General features: G+C 39.1%; 2 protein-coding genes across 3 annotated transcripts; both read right to left on the bottom strand.

Moving 5' to 3' along the window:
* Positions 1 to 62: 62 nt before the first annotated feature.
* Positions 63 to 7,219, bottom strand: otop1 (otopetrin 1). The gene is made up of 6 exons (XM_067505973.1): positions 6,138 to 7,219; positions 5,759 to 5,895; positions 5,384 to 5,442; positions 5,130 to 5,260; positions 1,974 to 2,884; positions 63 to 1,642 (listed from the first exon to the last, which is right to left on the bottom strand). The coding sequence occupies exons 1-6, from the start codon at positions 6,508 to 6,510 to the stop codon at positions 1,472 to 1,474; spliced, it is 1,782 nt and encodes a 593-aa protein (XP_067362074.1). The 5' UTR covers positions 6,511 to 7,219; the 3' UTR covers positions 63 to 1,471.
* Positions 7,220 to 9,166: 1,947 nt separating this feature from the next.
* On the bottom strand, positions 9,167 to 14,311 carry tmem128 (transmembrane protein 128). 2 transcript variants are annotated; one of them, XM_067505648.1, is made up of 5 exons: positions 14,122 to 14,311; positions 12,867 to 12,999; positions 12,237 to 12,398; positions 10,699 to 10,807; positions 9,167 to 10,616 (listed from the first exon to the last, which is right to left on the bottom strand). In XM_067505648.1, the coding sequence occupies exons 1-4, from the start codon at positions 14,246 to 14,248 to the stop codon at positions 10,708 to 10,710; spliced, it is 522 nt and encodes a 173-aa protein (XP_067361749.1). In that variant the 5' UTR covers positions 14,249 to 14,311; the 3' UTR covers positions 9,167 to 10,616; positions 10,699 to 10,707. The 2 variants fall into 2 exon arrangements, with proteins under 2 accessions (XP_067361749.1, XP_067361748.1); XM_067505647.1 differs by having other exon boundaries at positions 9,167 to 10,807; positions 14,122 to 14,310.
* Between the last annotated feature and the right edge of the window lie 101 nt (positions 14,312 to 14,412).

Here is a 14,412-nt window from a genome sequence, read left to right as displayed (position 1 = left end):
AGAATCTCAGTAGAAAGGAACAATGGATGAGGAGTTCCTTAGCGTTAAAAAATAAAACACATGAAGCCAACAAGAGATAAGTGACAGGTTGTTCTTTATTTCAACAGATAAATGATATACATTCATCACTACTGTGCATATTATTTCATACAGCACATTTTCTTTGGAAGTTTTGCAGATTTGTATCACAGTTTGTGAATAATTTTGCATGCATGGCAGTGTATTTAGAAAGATATATAAACAATAATATTTCATTTGTACCTAAAAACAAAACAAGAATTCTATCACAACTTGGCACATATTGAGAACACGTATAGATAGTGGGTAGCACCAGGTTGAGAACCTGCTGGACGCCTCACTGAAAAAACACATTGATTTGTTATAAAATTGTAGAGTACAATTTTCTAGTGTGTATGTGGTTTCTATCATAAAAAACAAGTAATGCAGACAGACTGGGAAGGTTTTTGGTACGGATCCTTCTGCTGTAAACATACAGCCTCGTGCCTGGAATCCCAGTTGTCATCCTTCCATCATAAAGTAATTTACAGTGTTGTAATAATACAAAGGAGATCAGTTTATACAATAAAATTGTGATAGTTAATTTTTTTATAATGTGGATAGAGTTTACAGGACTCCAGTGTAATTACAACAGTGCTACACAGTAACATAACTTAGAACATAACTTTACATTCAACACAAGAGAACAGAGCATCAGTGTTTTGACAGTTATAAACCTTAAATGACTGAGACAGCTACCTCTGAGAACGATTGTCCAGTTTGTAAAGATTATTCAAAGTATAGTGCCATTCTACGATTGTCACTACCCTTTTATCTCAAGTATTGATCCATTAAAGTGTCATCCATTGACCTATTAGACCCACTACGTACAGTAAATGAGAACCTAATCCATATAAAGTATCCACATTTAAAATGCAGATAAAATATAGGTCAAGTAGTACACTGACCCACTTGTGGCTCTTTGAAATACAGTACTATTACCTCATAAGATATTTTTGTTACATTTTGCTTACATGTGAAAATCAAGTGGTTATAATATATTTTAATTTACTAATGAAACCGTACAAAATGTGCATATCGGATACAGTGTGTATGTCTATATATACATATTTGCTTTATTTTTTACATGAAGTGAAATGTGATTACAGAGCAAGAAGCACAGAGGGCCCTTTTAAAATTCTTAAACTAAAGGTTCTTTTCATCACCAGCTTTAATCAGCCTTGCATTATACAGTTACAAGGCAAATTGTTCAAGGATCGCAGGCTAATAGGTTTGTGTTCCTCTGTAGGGACCTGCGTTTTGTTTGTCCCCACAGCTTGCTATCAAGTTTGTTGGAGTGTGACCCAGACTGCATCCTGAACGGTTGACCTGGGCTGTGAGACACTCTGAAAAGCCAGTGGTGACAGGTGTCCCTGTGCATGTTACCTGGCACTGTCAGTCACATGCTACTCTGTCAGACGTGACGGAACACCTCCCAAAGGGAGGCAACTGAGTGCATGCGGTAGAAAAGGCTCAAAGGAATAGCGATATTGAGAACTGTGGTCCATATGTTGAAGCCGAATATCTCCTCCTCCAACCCGTTGTCGTATTGTGGCCGGCAGCCAAAGGCAGGAAGGATCCAGAGCTGTAAAAGGGAAATTAAAGTAATTAATTAAAAGCTGCACACAAAAGACTGACATATTTTAATGTTTTTAAATTTGGCAATAAACCAAAACTTGTCACATCAGACATACCGTAGTTTTTTGTTCCATTTTTGATATAAACATATTCATTGGATATGCTTAACACAATAATCAGTGATTTCAGATACTAGCATTTAGATAAAAACTGAAGAATTTGTAATAAAATTATATTCAAACACATAGAAAATTAACATACAATAAACTAACTTGCATTAATTCCCTTGTCATTATTCCTATTATTGTTATTATTACTATAATGTAAGCCATGCTCACCGACATGTTGCACATTATCAGGAAGACAGAGATGTTCTTCAGGATTTGCCTCTTTATATTTAGAGGCTCCTCGATATTGTTTTCCACAGGCAACGGCCCCTCCAAAGACTTCCTGACATCTAAAGATTCGTGCACCTGTCCGTTGTCGTCCTGTCTATTCTCCGTGTTTACACAGGACCTGTCCGGAGTGTCAAAGCCTTGGTTGATGATTCCGTTGTACGGCGGGGCCAAAGAGGAACTCACCGAGAAGATTTCTGAAGAAGAAGGTAACTCTGGGTCCTCCCTTTCTCCCTCCTCCTTCTCACGGTAAAGAGACTCTACTATGAAGAGGTTCTGGAGGTACTTTTCCAACACAATAAGCAGAGAGTAGGCAAAGTTCATCCAGCGGTAAGGAGGATTGCTATCAGTGCCAACCACAGCCACTACACTGCACCAAGACATGAGCCAAGCGCCAATTGACGATCCAAACAGCAGTTCTATATCCAGCTGTCTGGATGGGTTCTTGGACGTGTCCAAAGGGACGTGGTCCACTCGGTATATGACTAGACCTGAAGCACCAGCAACACACATGAATGCCAGTATGACAATGCCATAAATGTAGAACATGGTTATGGCTGACTGACGTGCTGAGATGGAGTCATCCATGTTAGAGATGTAGACCACCAGGATCCCAATTGTGCTGCCAAGTGCAAGCAGACCCATAATAGGGCCTACGGCGAGGTTTTGGGTTTTGGTGGGCAATTTTTTTTTATGTGCAAGGTCTATGCTTCGCCCAATGTTCTTCCACATGACAAATAGCAATGCAGAAACAAAGATGTGGTACTCGATGTTGAAGGGATAAAGATAGGAGAGGCTGCTCAGAAACAGGGAGCAAGCGCTGGTGGTGCAATTACACAGAGACTCTGGGTGCACTGCAAAAAAACAACAAAAACAAATACAAATGTATGAGAGGTGACGAATGGTGTCATAACACTATTTATCTTGTTAGACAATATAACACATCCACCCATCAGGATATCATTCTTTACTGACAGAATCAAAAACAGATATATTACAATAAACACACACACGCACAAATACCTAACAAGTATGCTATTTGTTCCATAGTTTCATAGACCTCAGATTATCTTGATGAAAATAATAATGTCAGTGCCTTATTGTCTAAAAATCACAGAGTAAATATACTGCAAATTACAAAAACAGTGTTAGCAAATCTGAATTAATTCATTTTTTCTTATGTTCGTGCATAGTTACACTTTGGTAGATTTTAAACTGTAAAATATAAATGCCTTTAAAGTCTTGATTTATTATTTTATAGTCAGTTTTATGATCAGTCGATCAGACGCTGGAAGATACCAATTCACTTCACTCCACTCTCATCTAAAGCTTCTGATCCAGATAATCAGCAGGGGAGAGATAGTTTGGAAATAAGCCGGGCAGAGGTCTTTGAGAGCCAGGATTGAGAACCCCTGCCTTAGAGTACAGTTAGATCCCTTAATAATAAATGGAACGAATATGGCTAAGGTATACAGCTGCCTAGTCAGGCAGTTTTCAAAACCCCTGAGTACTCTGAAGGAGTTACAAGCTTCAGTGTCTGAGATTACAGACAGTGAAAACGGCAACTGTTTCCCAGGTTCATTACCAGTCATAGCATCTAGTCTGATGGTCTCCAAGGAACCTTTTTCCAGTTTCAGAGTCTCAAATCTTCTGGCAACTTCTAGACGAGACTTAACATGAGCTTTGTTCTCTCCATTAAAGCTTTGACTGATGAAACTCACTGCACTCAGATGATCAACACTGAACCAGTGATATTTAGATGAGTTACTTAAAATGGTGAATATTTATGCAGTTGTTTTTTCTTTTTTATAGTTGAAACGACTTTGTATGAATCTGTTTTGGCAGTCCAGTGCTGAAGTGGATAGCATTGCCACCTTACAGCTAGAAGGTTGCTGATTTGACTCTACCTGCCAGCTGTGTGGAGTGTGCATGTTCTCCCCATGCTTGTGAGTTCCCCTGGGTACTCACTCAGTTTCCTCCCACAGTCCAAAGACATGCATGTTAGCTTAACTGGTGACTAAATTGTTTGGAGGTGAGAGTGGTTGTTTGTCTGTGTATGTCTCTCTGTGTTGGACCTGAGATAGACTGGTGACCCATTCAGGGTGTATCCCACTCTCATCCAACAACAGCTGGAATAGGCTCCAGCCACCCGTGATTCTGAATAAACAGTTGAGATAAAGATTGTTTTAACTTTGATAAGTTTTTGCCTTAAAACTTTTTATAAACACTGTATATGTCTAAGCTTACACTAGTATCGAAGTAAAATACATCCTTTCTCAACCTGCTATCCAGGGTGTTACTTGTTTGCTGCGTCTTTATTAAATTAATTTCAATGTCTAGATGTGAGAGTAAACTTAAATTTGAAAAAAACATGTTTATATCTTGCAGCACAAAATTCTATAATAGCTTTGTATTTAAGACCTTGATGGTCAGTTTTCATTATCCAATTTGAATTTAAAATTTCACTCAGTAGCCGGGCACCAGATCATCTTAGATGGTTCTGACAATACACTTTTTATACTTACTCACTCTTTGTAAAGCCCACCGTAACACTGTGGTAAGGCTGTTGCCCTCTAGAGATCATCTCAACAAAACCCTGGCGTGTGCTCCCACCCACTTCCTACCCCTCACCCCCCAAAAGGCTACCACCATGGTCCTGCACCCTTTAATTAAAAAGGGAACAACAGTCAGGGTGCAGCCAGCCTCACAGTCAGCCGGATATGAGGAGGAGCAACTGAACCCCTCAACCCTAGGCTTAGATGTATCAGTTACTGTAATTGCAGCACCCTTGGGAGCAAGCAGCCTGGGGACAAAGCCGTCTGAGGTCAAGCGTGGGGTTGCCAAGGAAGGTGGTGGTGGCTGAAGTGTGGGGAAAAGGCCGGGGAGGGGGCCTCAAAACTAGTAACACTGTGTCTCTTGAAACCTAATAGAGAAACGTTCGACACAAGCAAGACCCACTGGGCCTGCTGGGCTAACCTCCCATCCCCTCATAATCCCCCCTCTCCTTCCTTTTTCTTTCATCCATTGAAGTGAGAGCTCAAGTGGACTATTGTACTTGTCTTCTAGGAACAAGCCAGCAATCGACCCCTTGGCCCTTACCTGTAGTAAGGTTTTCGTATCCCACTATAGTAAGTCTTCTCATGTGGTTGCTCAAGAAGTGCTCAGCCTCTGACATAACACCACTGCCCCAGAGGATGAGGTTGGTGAAGACTGCATGGATTACACCAAATCTAAGGAAACAGACAGTTGGAAACAAGATTTCATATTTTGCACATATCGTAATTTTTTTAAGAAAATATATATGTGACAACAAAAATGTATTGTTAATTTGTCATGTCATATATGTCATATACCTCTCAAATGTCTCAAAGCTCTTGATGACATCCTTGATGTGAAACCAGAGAAAATGAACCTAAACAAAACATCAAAAACAGGACACAAATCCTAAATATTTGGTTAAACAGTCTTCATTAAAATTAACTTCATGAATCCACGCATTAATTGTTTAAGTCCGTTTAGTCAGTGGATTTCCCTTGTCATATGTAGTTACACTCAAATAACATGGACAATGATAGGATTATATTGTTGCACCATGTCTGGAGCAACAAAGAGCACATTATTCAGGGACCTACCTGGTTAAGTGGTGCGCAGAAAAAAAACTCCACAGTGTCTAAGACTGCTGAAAGATTGTCGCGTTATAGAAATTAAAGTGGGGGTTGTAAACGTACTTGTGCTATGGTGTGAGTTGCATGGATGACAGGATATACCGCAAGCATTGCAGACACACAAGACTGATCGCCAACATAATACCCGATTCGGAAAGAGTCCATAATTAGTGAAAGGACTGCAAGTAGACTCAGACCACCTGCCAGGAAAAAAAGACATACAGGACCCACTTATTATTGACACTGAAATGAGTGTTTGCTGTGGCTATTTTAATAAAAACGTTCCCTTTTATTTGCCAACTGACTAAGACGTGGATCTAGTAAGAATGTTGGATTTTCATATTTACATTAAAAAACAACACTTGTAAACAGAAAACCACTTCACTTGCGGGTTTTATGCATTTACTGCTGGAACATTGCGCGTAATCGCATACAAACTCACCTCTTATCCAACTTGAGGTGGCATGGACATCTCTCTCGGTCCGCGAATTTTTGTGTGTTTTACGCACTAGGATGTACCACAGCATCCAGAGCAGCTGAAGGATCATGAGGCAGGTGAGAAAGGACAGCAGATGCTCCTCTTTGACAATGCGGACACGGTACGCATTGGCCAGCATCATCGCAGCCCCGACTAGGAGCAAATTAGTCCCATACTGCCCGCTGAGGAACTCTGCGGTCTTCTTTGGATAGTCCCCTGACAAACTAATCTTTTCTTTGGGGATATCCTTCTTGTCGTTCTCGGAGCTGGACGACGAAGAGGAACTGTGGCGATACTTGTTTAGACACATTATATCCAGGGCTCCGTGCTCCACCATGGTGGCGGACGTTTAAAAATCGCAGTCCTGTGAGGAGAGCAAAGTCAAAGCCGCGCGCTATAAGTGCGTTTAAGGGAGGCCAGGTGCGCAACCTCTTGCTACAAGGTGGGGATTCAGACGGATAGGTACCGTGCCAAACATGCTCATTCCGGCTCAGTGACCACGCGTAGTTTCAATGTCCAGCCTCACTGAGGATGGACTTGATAGATCTGTCATCTTGAAATCCTAACGCTGAAATATCTGCTCATGTAACAGGCTCTCTGAGTCACAGACTTGTGGAAATTGCGTTTGAGTATGTGGTGGTGGCACTCCCATGTGTTTCTGAGAAACCACTGTGCCAACAACTGGCTGCCCGAAGCGGAATTCAACCCATAACCCGAAAAGAACCACCTCTACCGAACGAGTGCTATAGGCGGTCTTTCCAGGTTTGCTGAAATCCTGTCAAGGTGGCTATCGGGTGGTAAGACCTAGATGAGATTAGAAGGGCGATGATATTTCACAAGCTTGTGATTTTTTACAGACTGGAGGCAAGCGACCAGTCCTGACTCAGTGCGCTTCTAATCCAAGCGCCACCTCTTCAAATCCCTATGTCCACTTGTGGTTGAACCGTACTGGTTAAGCATTTGCTTTCAAGGTGGAAAAAAAAGAAGAGTCGTATTTCAATGGTCAAATTCACAATACTTTTTGTGTGTGAATGTCAAGAAAGAGAACTTGTGACAATGAGCTCTTACGCATATGATCATGTAACCTTTAGTTCAGTGTAAATACCCTGCGACGGCCATAACAAAAGAAAGTCTTGATAGGTGACACTGACACTGGTGTGACACTGCAGGAGCCCTTTGTGCTGCTATTTACAACCTAGAATCATACGTTCATTTTGAAAGCAATTTTAGTGTAAAGCAACTACATGTAAAAGTTGAACACTTGAAATTAACAGGATAGGTGGGGTGAGTTCACAATGGCTTCTACTTTTGTGTTTGGAGCTTCCCCAATGTCTCCTAAGTTAACCTAGTAAAATCACTATTTTACATCCAGAAATATTTAGGCAAAAAAAAAAAAAAGTCGTAAATGTTTGCTCGATTAATGTGAATAACAACATGTATTATTTCCAAAAGAGTGGGTTAATATTATCAGCTACTGTCAGTTTCCCACAAATAAAATGTAAGAACAAGTTTTCTAAGACAAACTCCTAATAATGTTTAGGACGAGTGTGTTCTCCACAAACGTTTTTACTGATTCCCCAGCTGACCTGCTCACACGCGACTACCACACAGTGGCCCCTGCGGGGCAGTGTGAATACAGTTTAGAGCATTTCTCTTTTAGATTCACATTTGATACCTTGACACAGATCTTGGAGTAAATAGAAAGCACTGGCTTTGTTCATCCATGCCACGTGACAGGTGGCCTATTGATTTCTTAATTACCGAGGATTCACGTAAAATCCTTTTTTCCCCCTGTAATGAGTGTCTGATTAGGTCAGAACTTGTTGATTAAATCTGGAAGCGCTTTTAATAACTGTTGTTTGCACTTAATGAACTTCCTCAAATCAGTCTCACTGATTAAGTGCAGTTTGAAGACCAATCAGCAGTGCAATGATTTAATGTAAAAGCTAAACGACTGTCACCTTTAAAAACACATCACAGGCCTATAATGTTAAAACGTTCAACTTGAGGGAAATGTTGACTTTTAATCTATCACACTGAACAAAAAAAGTAACACGTCACTTTTGAGATTTTTTAAATCTTTTAATAATCCAAATTATGCTGCAATTTGTAACTACTTGTGGTCAATTGCATTTTTTTAAACAAATGTAAATGTTTTACAAAATAATTTAAATTATAAAAGAAAATTCAAAATAACTGCATGGACAAAATATTTCTAAAAAACTAAGCCTGGAGATGGAAAAAAATGTCACTGAAATCTTGTGGAATGAAGTGAAATCCAGGAGCAACAAAACATAATCCATCCATTGCCTGATGAAACACAAACTTGGCTTTTGCCCATCAGAGAAGATGCAAGTTTGTTTGGTACACTGCACAACTGTACATTATCAGAAACACACCATGAAGCATGGCGTTGGCATGGGGAGGCTTCTCTGCAGCAGGCTCTGGAAAGCTTGTGAAAGTAGACTAGGATGAATGCAGCAAAACATGGAGGAGAACCGGATGTAATCTGCAAGACAGCCTCAATCCAAATGAGAATTTGTGGCTGGACTTGAAAAGGGCAGTTTACTGATAGAATCTGATATGCAAAAAAAAGAGTAAATTGCTCTCTCCAGATGTACAAAGCTGATTGAGACCTGTTCACACAGGCTCAGGGCTGCAACTATTGATGCATCTAAATACTGACCTGAACAGCCTTTCCTTAAAACTTATGCTTATACTTAACTAAAAAATTAGAAAATTATTTAACTGCCAGACAGTATTAGATTTAAATATATACACTGGTATCTGTGCATTATACCTAAGTTAAATGTAGTGTTAACAGGTAGTGTATTAGGTCAAAGTCCCAAAGATCATTAAAACATTAAAAATGTTATCTAATTCACAGATTGTAGAATTTTCGCGAGATTTTAGTTGTAGCCAAAGGTCCAACTTTGTGTTTTGCATTGTGTAGTTACAGTTTGTCAAAAACAGCTAAACAAGCTCACACAAGATTAGTTATAAAAGTTTATTAAAGTCAAACACATTGCATAATATAAGCAGATACTTTACACTTTACTAGAAATTAAAAAAAAATCTTTTTTTTTAATTTTAGCTGTTTATCAACAGATTTTACGTGTCACAGTTTTTCTCCGTCACTTACACACTTTTCTAAGCTCAACAGACAAGTTTGGCATATCACAGGAGGAAAGTGATGTATGTAAGAAAACTGATTATAGCTGCACATTTACCAGCTTCAGTTTCAGTGTCCTCACATTATGCCTTCTGGTTTACTGGCATGGTTTACAGGGACACTTGAGTAGAATAGGGCCATCCAGCATGTACACTGGAGCTAAAATATTTATTACACCTAAAAATGCTATAACAATAAACACAATGTATTATGTTTCTATGAGGAAAATCCCAAATTGAGAAGATTAAACCCTTGGGACACCTACAGCACAGCAATCGTACAGTGCTTACCTGCACCAGCCAAACCCATCAGTGCTGGTACAAGATAATTACAGTAGTATATGTGCACAAAGAATCAGTAAAAATAAGATCTGCTGTGAATAACTTAGGTACAAAAAGATAGAATGCTGACTCTCAATTTGCATTTACCAAACTGTCTCTTCAAACACATTGGGACTTGTTTAGAACAGCTACAATTATGTTATAGAAAAGGTGTGTGTGGTTTCATAGCAATATGTCATCCTGTCTGTCGAAACATAAAATGTCATTTTACAAAAGGTGTATTGGCTGACGCCCTGTTTGTTCTGTTTAGGTTTTTCTGTGGTCGCTGGGTCTTGAGGTGTTTGGTAAATTAAGAAGCGTATGTATAGGCGCACCAATGACATCATCAACGATTTCACATACCTGCCTTTGAATATTGCCTAACCAGTTGTTAAGGAAACAATGTTTGTTTACAGCTTTTGAAGCTAAGGGACAGACATGGACTACAAGGTAGTGGGGTAGCGCAACAAGGTAGTGGAAAGTTGAGTGTGTAGCTGTTGAGGTAAACTGTTTCTTACCATGTTCTGTGGAATTGATTTGTGAAACTTGTTCTGTGGATTTAATTTGAGAAATGTTTTCTGTGTAATAACTTTTTTATCCACTCAATTGGAACGTGGAACGGAATAAATGTTCAGTGTTTGTCATATAACAATCTCTGGAGTGGATAATGTTTAGACCACCCAAACACCTGCCTCTACAAAAGGGATTATACAAGTTGTTTGCAAAGTGTATTTATTTTATTGGTACCATTGTGTTCTGTGTGATGTATGTGTAAACAAGAGAGAAAAACTGCTTCAACAAAATTCTACATTATGGTTAACAAGTTGTCATTATGGAGCAAAAAAAAAAACCCAAAAAGACAAAAGAAGATGTAAAGTTGTGATTAAATATGAAGAATAAAGTTTCCATCCTGGAAGAGAGGCAGGGGTACATCCCGGACAGGTTGTCAGTCTAGGTTTTAAAATGTAAGGTGTAATTTTCACTGAAATTACTTTAACAATGAAAAAAATATATCACATTTTGTGCAAAGTACCTGTCACATTCATCCAAGCAAAGAGATGAACATGACCACACCCATGAACTGTGTGAAGAGAATGAGTGGAGTGAGGAAGGACCACACTGGCCAGAGTGCTATGTTGAAGCTGCAGGAGAAAGACAAATATCACTTACAAATTACACATATACCAAATATAATTTAACAACACAGGACAAAACAGTATTTGATTGATATTTGATTCTAAAATGCAATGCACGAGTGCCCCCATCAATGTGATGCAAAGCCTTACAGATCGGTCGCTTCAGCTTCAGTTAAAATGCAGAAAAACTGGCTTCCCAGCAAGCCAGTGTGAAATAATTTTGCAAGCTATGAAAAGCTAATTTACTACTTAAGAGAGCATCCAAATTGTGCATTTTTTGTGTCTCTGAAACCTTCTTACTTTCATCTCTCCAGTCAGCTATTTGAAAGTCACAAATCGGTGTTGAGTCAACCTGAATTCAACAAGGTGGATTCAGTACACATCCTGATACAAATCTCATGCCTCACCAGTATATAATGCTCTTCATTGATAGGCAGAGATGTGAGAAATTAATTTGCACCTTTGTGCAGAATATCAGAGCTTTGAAAGCTAAAGAGCTTTGCTGGTTTTAGAAATCAGACCAGCAAACAATAAGCAGTCAACAACTGGTTAACAAATTGCATCTTATTCAAGCGTCAGGAGAACAAATAAAGCATATGGCAATTTAGTGCAACTGATCTTAGCAACAAGGTTTATTTCAAACATAGTGTTTCTTAAGCGGTTTAAAATATTACAAAACCACACAGGTGTTTTGAATTATTTTGCACAATTAGAAACTTGAGACAGATGGCAATAAAATACAGTCCGTGCAAGTTCACAAAGTCCTGGGAAGAGGTCTAACCAAGTACAACACCTGTGTCAGTGTACAATGGACACAGGGGCTATAAATATCAATGAAGGCATATTTATGAAATGAATTATCAATAGAAGCATTATTTTACATGTCGGTAATATTGCACAACTGAGAATCAACACCAGCAAAGAGCTTCCTGCGTAGCATATAACAGCAGAGAGCAGTGCTAAAGTGCCCGACTTCAAAAGGTCAAGCATTCAGAAAGCTAAAGGTCCAAAGCTTAGAGACAAACCAAGATCTGTCCAATAGGCTGACAAATACACCACACCCCTGTCCACATACTTTTATGTTCTTTTGAACTTGGTCTTTATTTCCGTAGTTTGCACTAGACTCTTTAGTTCAATTTAAGGAATATCTTAATGTTACAGCATACAATGATGTTTTATGTAACGGTGTATGTCCACCTTTGTAGCCATGGTTTGGGGAGTGCCCTTCCCATGTCATTACCCATTACTCATTGGGCAACACATTTGTGCAGTGAACTAGTGGCATGTCCCATCTCATCATGTGCCAGGATAATTTGTTTGGTGTTGTAATATCTTTAGTCCCAAAACATATATTTTTTTAGGAAATTTGTAGGACTGGAGCATGTTAAAGCAGTTTCCATTTTTTTAATTTACTGTACAGTTTTTATTGTTTTACCTGCATGATGCAGCAAGGAAAGCTGCAGTGCTGATGGGAGGGATGGCAGGATATTCATGATCATAGTGCTGGATACCTTTAAACCACTCCAGGTACACAATGCAAAACATGGCCAGAGACAAGCAGATTCCAAGGAGCACCAGACCCACATTAAACCACCAACTGGAAAAACAGGTTAAAAGGAGGAATAATCATTTAGGACCAGAAGGGAATCTGTAAAGGCTTAATGAAGCTATTCAAATACAACAGACGGCCTCGTTCACAATACCCTAAACAGTTTCCCAGTGGTATCAGATAGCAGTTGTTTTACTGGTATTGTATACCAAGGAAACAACTCAAGAAAAAAACAAAAAAATATATGTGATTCTTTCTGTATGCTGCCACCTTTCTTTCTAAAATAAAGGCTTTCTGGGAACAAAGCTTAATGTGTGTAGAGGTTATTTATAGAAAATAACAAATTGGGTGTCTCCTTACTGTATGATGACAATATGTCACAGTGAAATATTGATATGCTCAGATGAAACAGTGGCAGCTACCTAGGTCACGTGATTTACTTGAATGTTTATAATATAGATGACAGTTAAGGAGTCAAAGAGATTTTAGAAAAATGTATCTTCAAATCTTAAATACCTTTTTATATCATCATTTTCCATGATGTTGTGAATGAAATCCACATAGTAGGTAACACCTATTGATGCCAGGATCCAGAAAACAGAGTGTCTGTTGATGCGAGGAAGTGGTTTGGAATCTTTTTCCTCCTGACCTGAAAGGTAATGGAAAAAAACACAACTATGACTTGATTCTTAGAGGAGGATTTGCAATCTGTGTGTCTCCCTTATAACAAACGGATTTGTACAACCTTAATTCTCAACAATTCGGTTTCACTACAGTCTCAACAGTGTTTAACCAGATGTTAAGACATGGAGCAAAACGGTGGTACGGTACAACTGAAGCACAGAGGATAATTCAAACTAAGCTAGTACTGAAGGGGTTACAATATGGTATATCGTTTACTTGCACATATGAGTTTCTTGCTTTACCAGAATTAGCTAATTGCCCAGTTTTCAGGTTTGAGGAACTTCTGAAGACATATGTTCTTTGGGGTAATCCGATTTCTTAGAGAGCTATTAATCTCAATAATTTACTGGTTGATTAAACGTATCGCAGCCTGTTGTTGGCTGCTGAAGTGCTTTGCATGTTGCTCCAGTCTGTGTAGATTCCACAATGAACTCCATGCCCGAGTCAAATAGTTGGCCTCCATCTTTAATCAAGGTTGTGACTAGTGATCCATCTTGAATACAGGACACACTATAGCAAGTCAGCTTGCCAGAAGGAGCTGTAACGGTATGTAAACTGGAATATAAGCTGCCATTATTATAAAAAGGGGGACCACTCCACAAATGTTGGGTCTGCTGCTTGTATTACAGTTATCCGTTTACAGTGTAAAAGAGATGACCCTTGGATTGGGGACAGTGGGAGTAGACATTCCCTGTATTATGTTACTGAGCTGATACAGCGTTTGCACACAGTCAAAACAATCAAGAATTGCTGGACTTCTGCCACTGAGGACCTCAAAGTTGGAAACTTGTCCTTTTTACAAGCTGCCCACCCCCGACCTAAATTGCAGTAGTAACCAGCATATTTCTCTAACCATTTATTTAAAAATTTTACGGATTTAACCTTTTTTTTAATAATAATGTTTGCTCTGCTAATTTGCCACTAAGCTATGCTACTAGCATTTAGGGATGTCAGTGCTTTAAGCCAGAAGTATGTAACGTTATCTGTGTCAGTAACGTTAACGTTACATCCCCTTGTTATCGTTAGCTCAGTACGAAAACTCACTAATGTCACTAACGTTAGCCACCATGATGTTTCAGAAGCTTACTCTTTCCATCATTGTCAGTCGAGGTTGTTGCTTGCATAAGAAACTCCGCATCTTTCTTAAATCTATTCCGCAGAGTTGCCAGTTCACTGTCGTTAAGCATTGTATAGTTACTGTCCTTTACATGCATAAACTCGCAGAACTAAACTGGTGATTACAGGACACTTCCTGATAGATACGGAGTCGCCTTTTAGTGACGCACTCGATAGCGACATTTGTAGTTGCTGTTTACCACATATACCTGAATTTAACTAAACGTAGCAAGAGAACAACATTAAGGTTTTTTGAAATATA

This window comes from Channa argus, chromosome 5, assembly GCF_033026475.1.
Source record: "Channa argus isolate prfri chromosome 5, Channa argus male v1.0, whole genome shotgun sequence".
Lineage (NCBI taxonomy): Eukaryota > Metazoa > Chordata > Actinopteri > Anabantiformes > Channidae > Channa > Channa argus.
The sequence above is the reverse complement of the archived record's forward strand: the minus strand, read 5'-3'. Positions and strand labels throughout refer to the sequence as shown.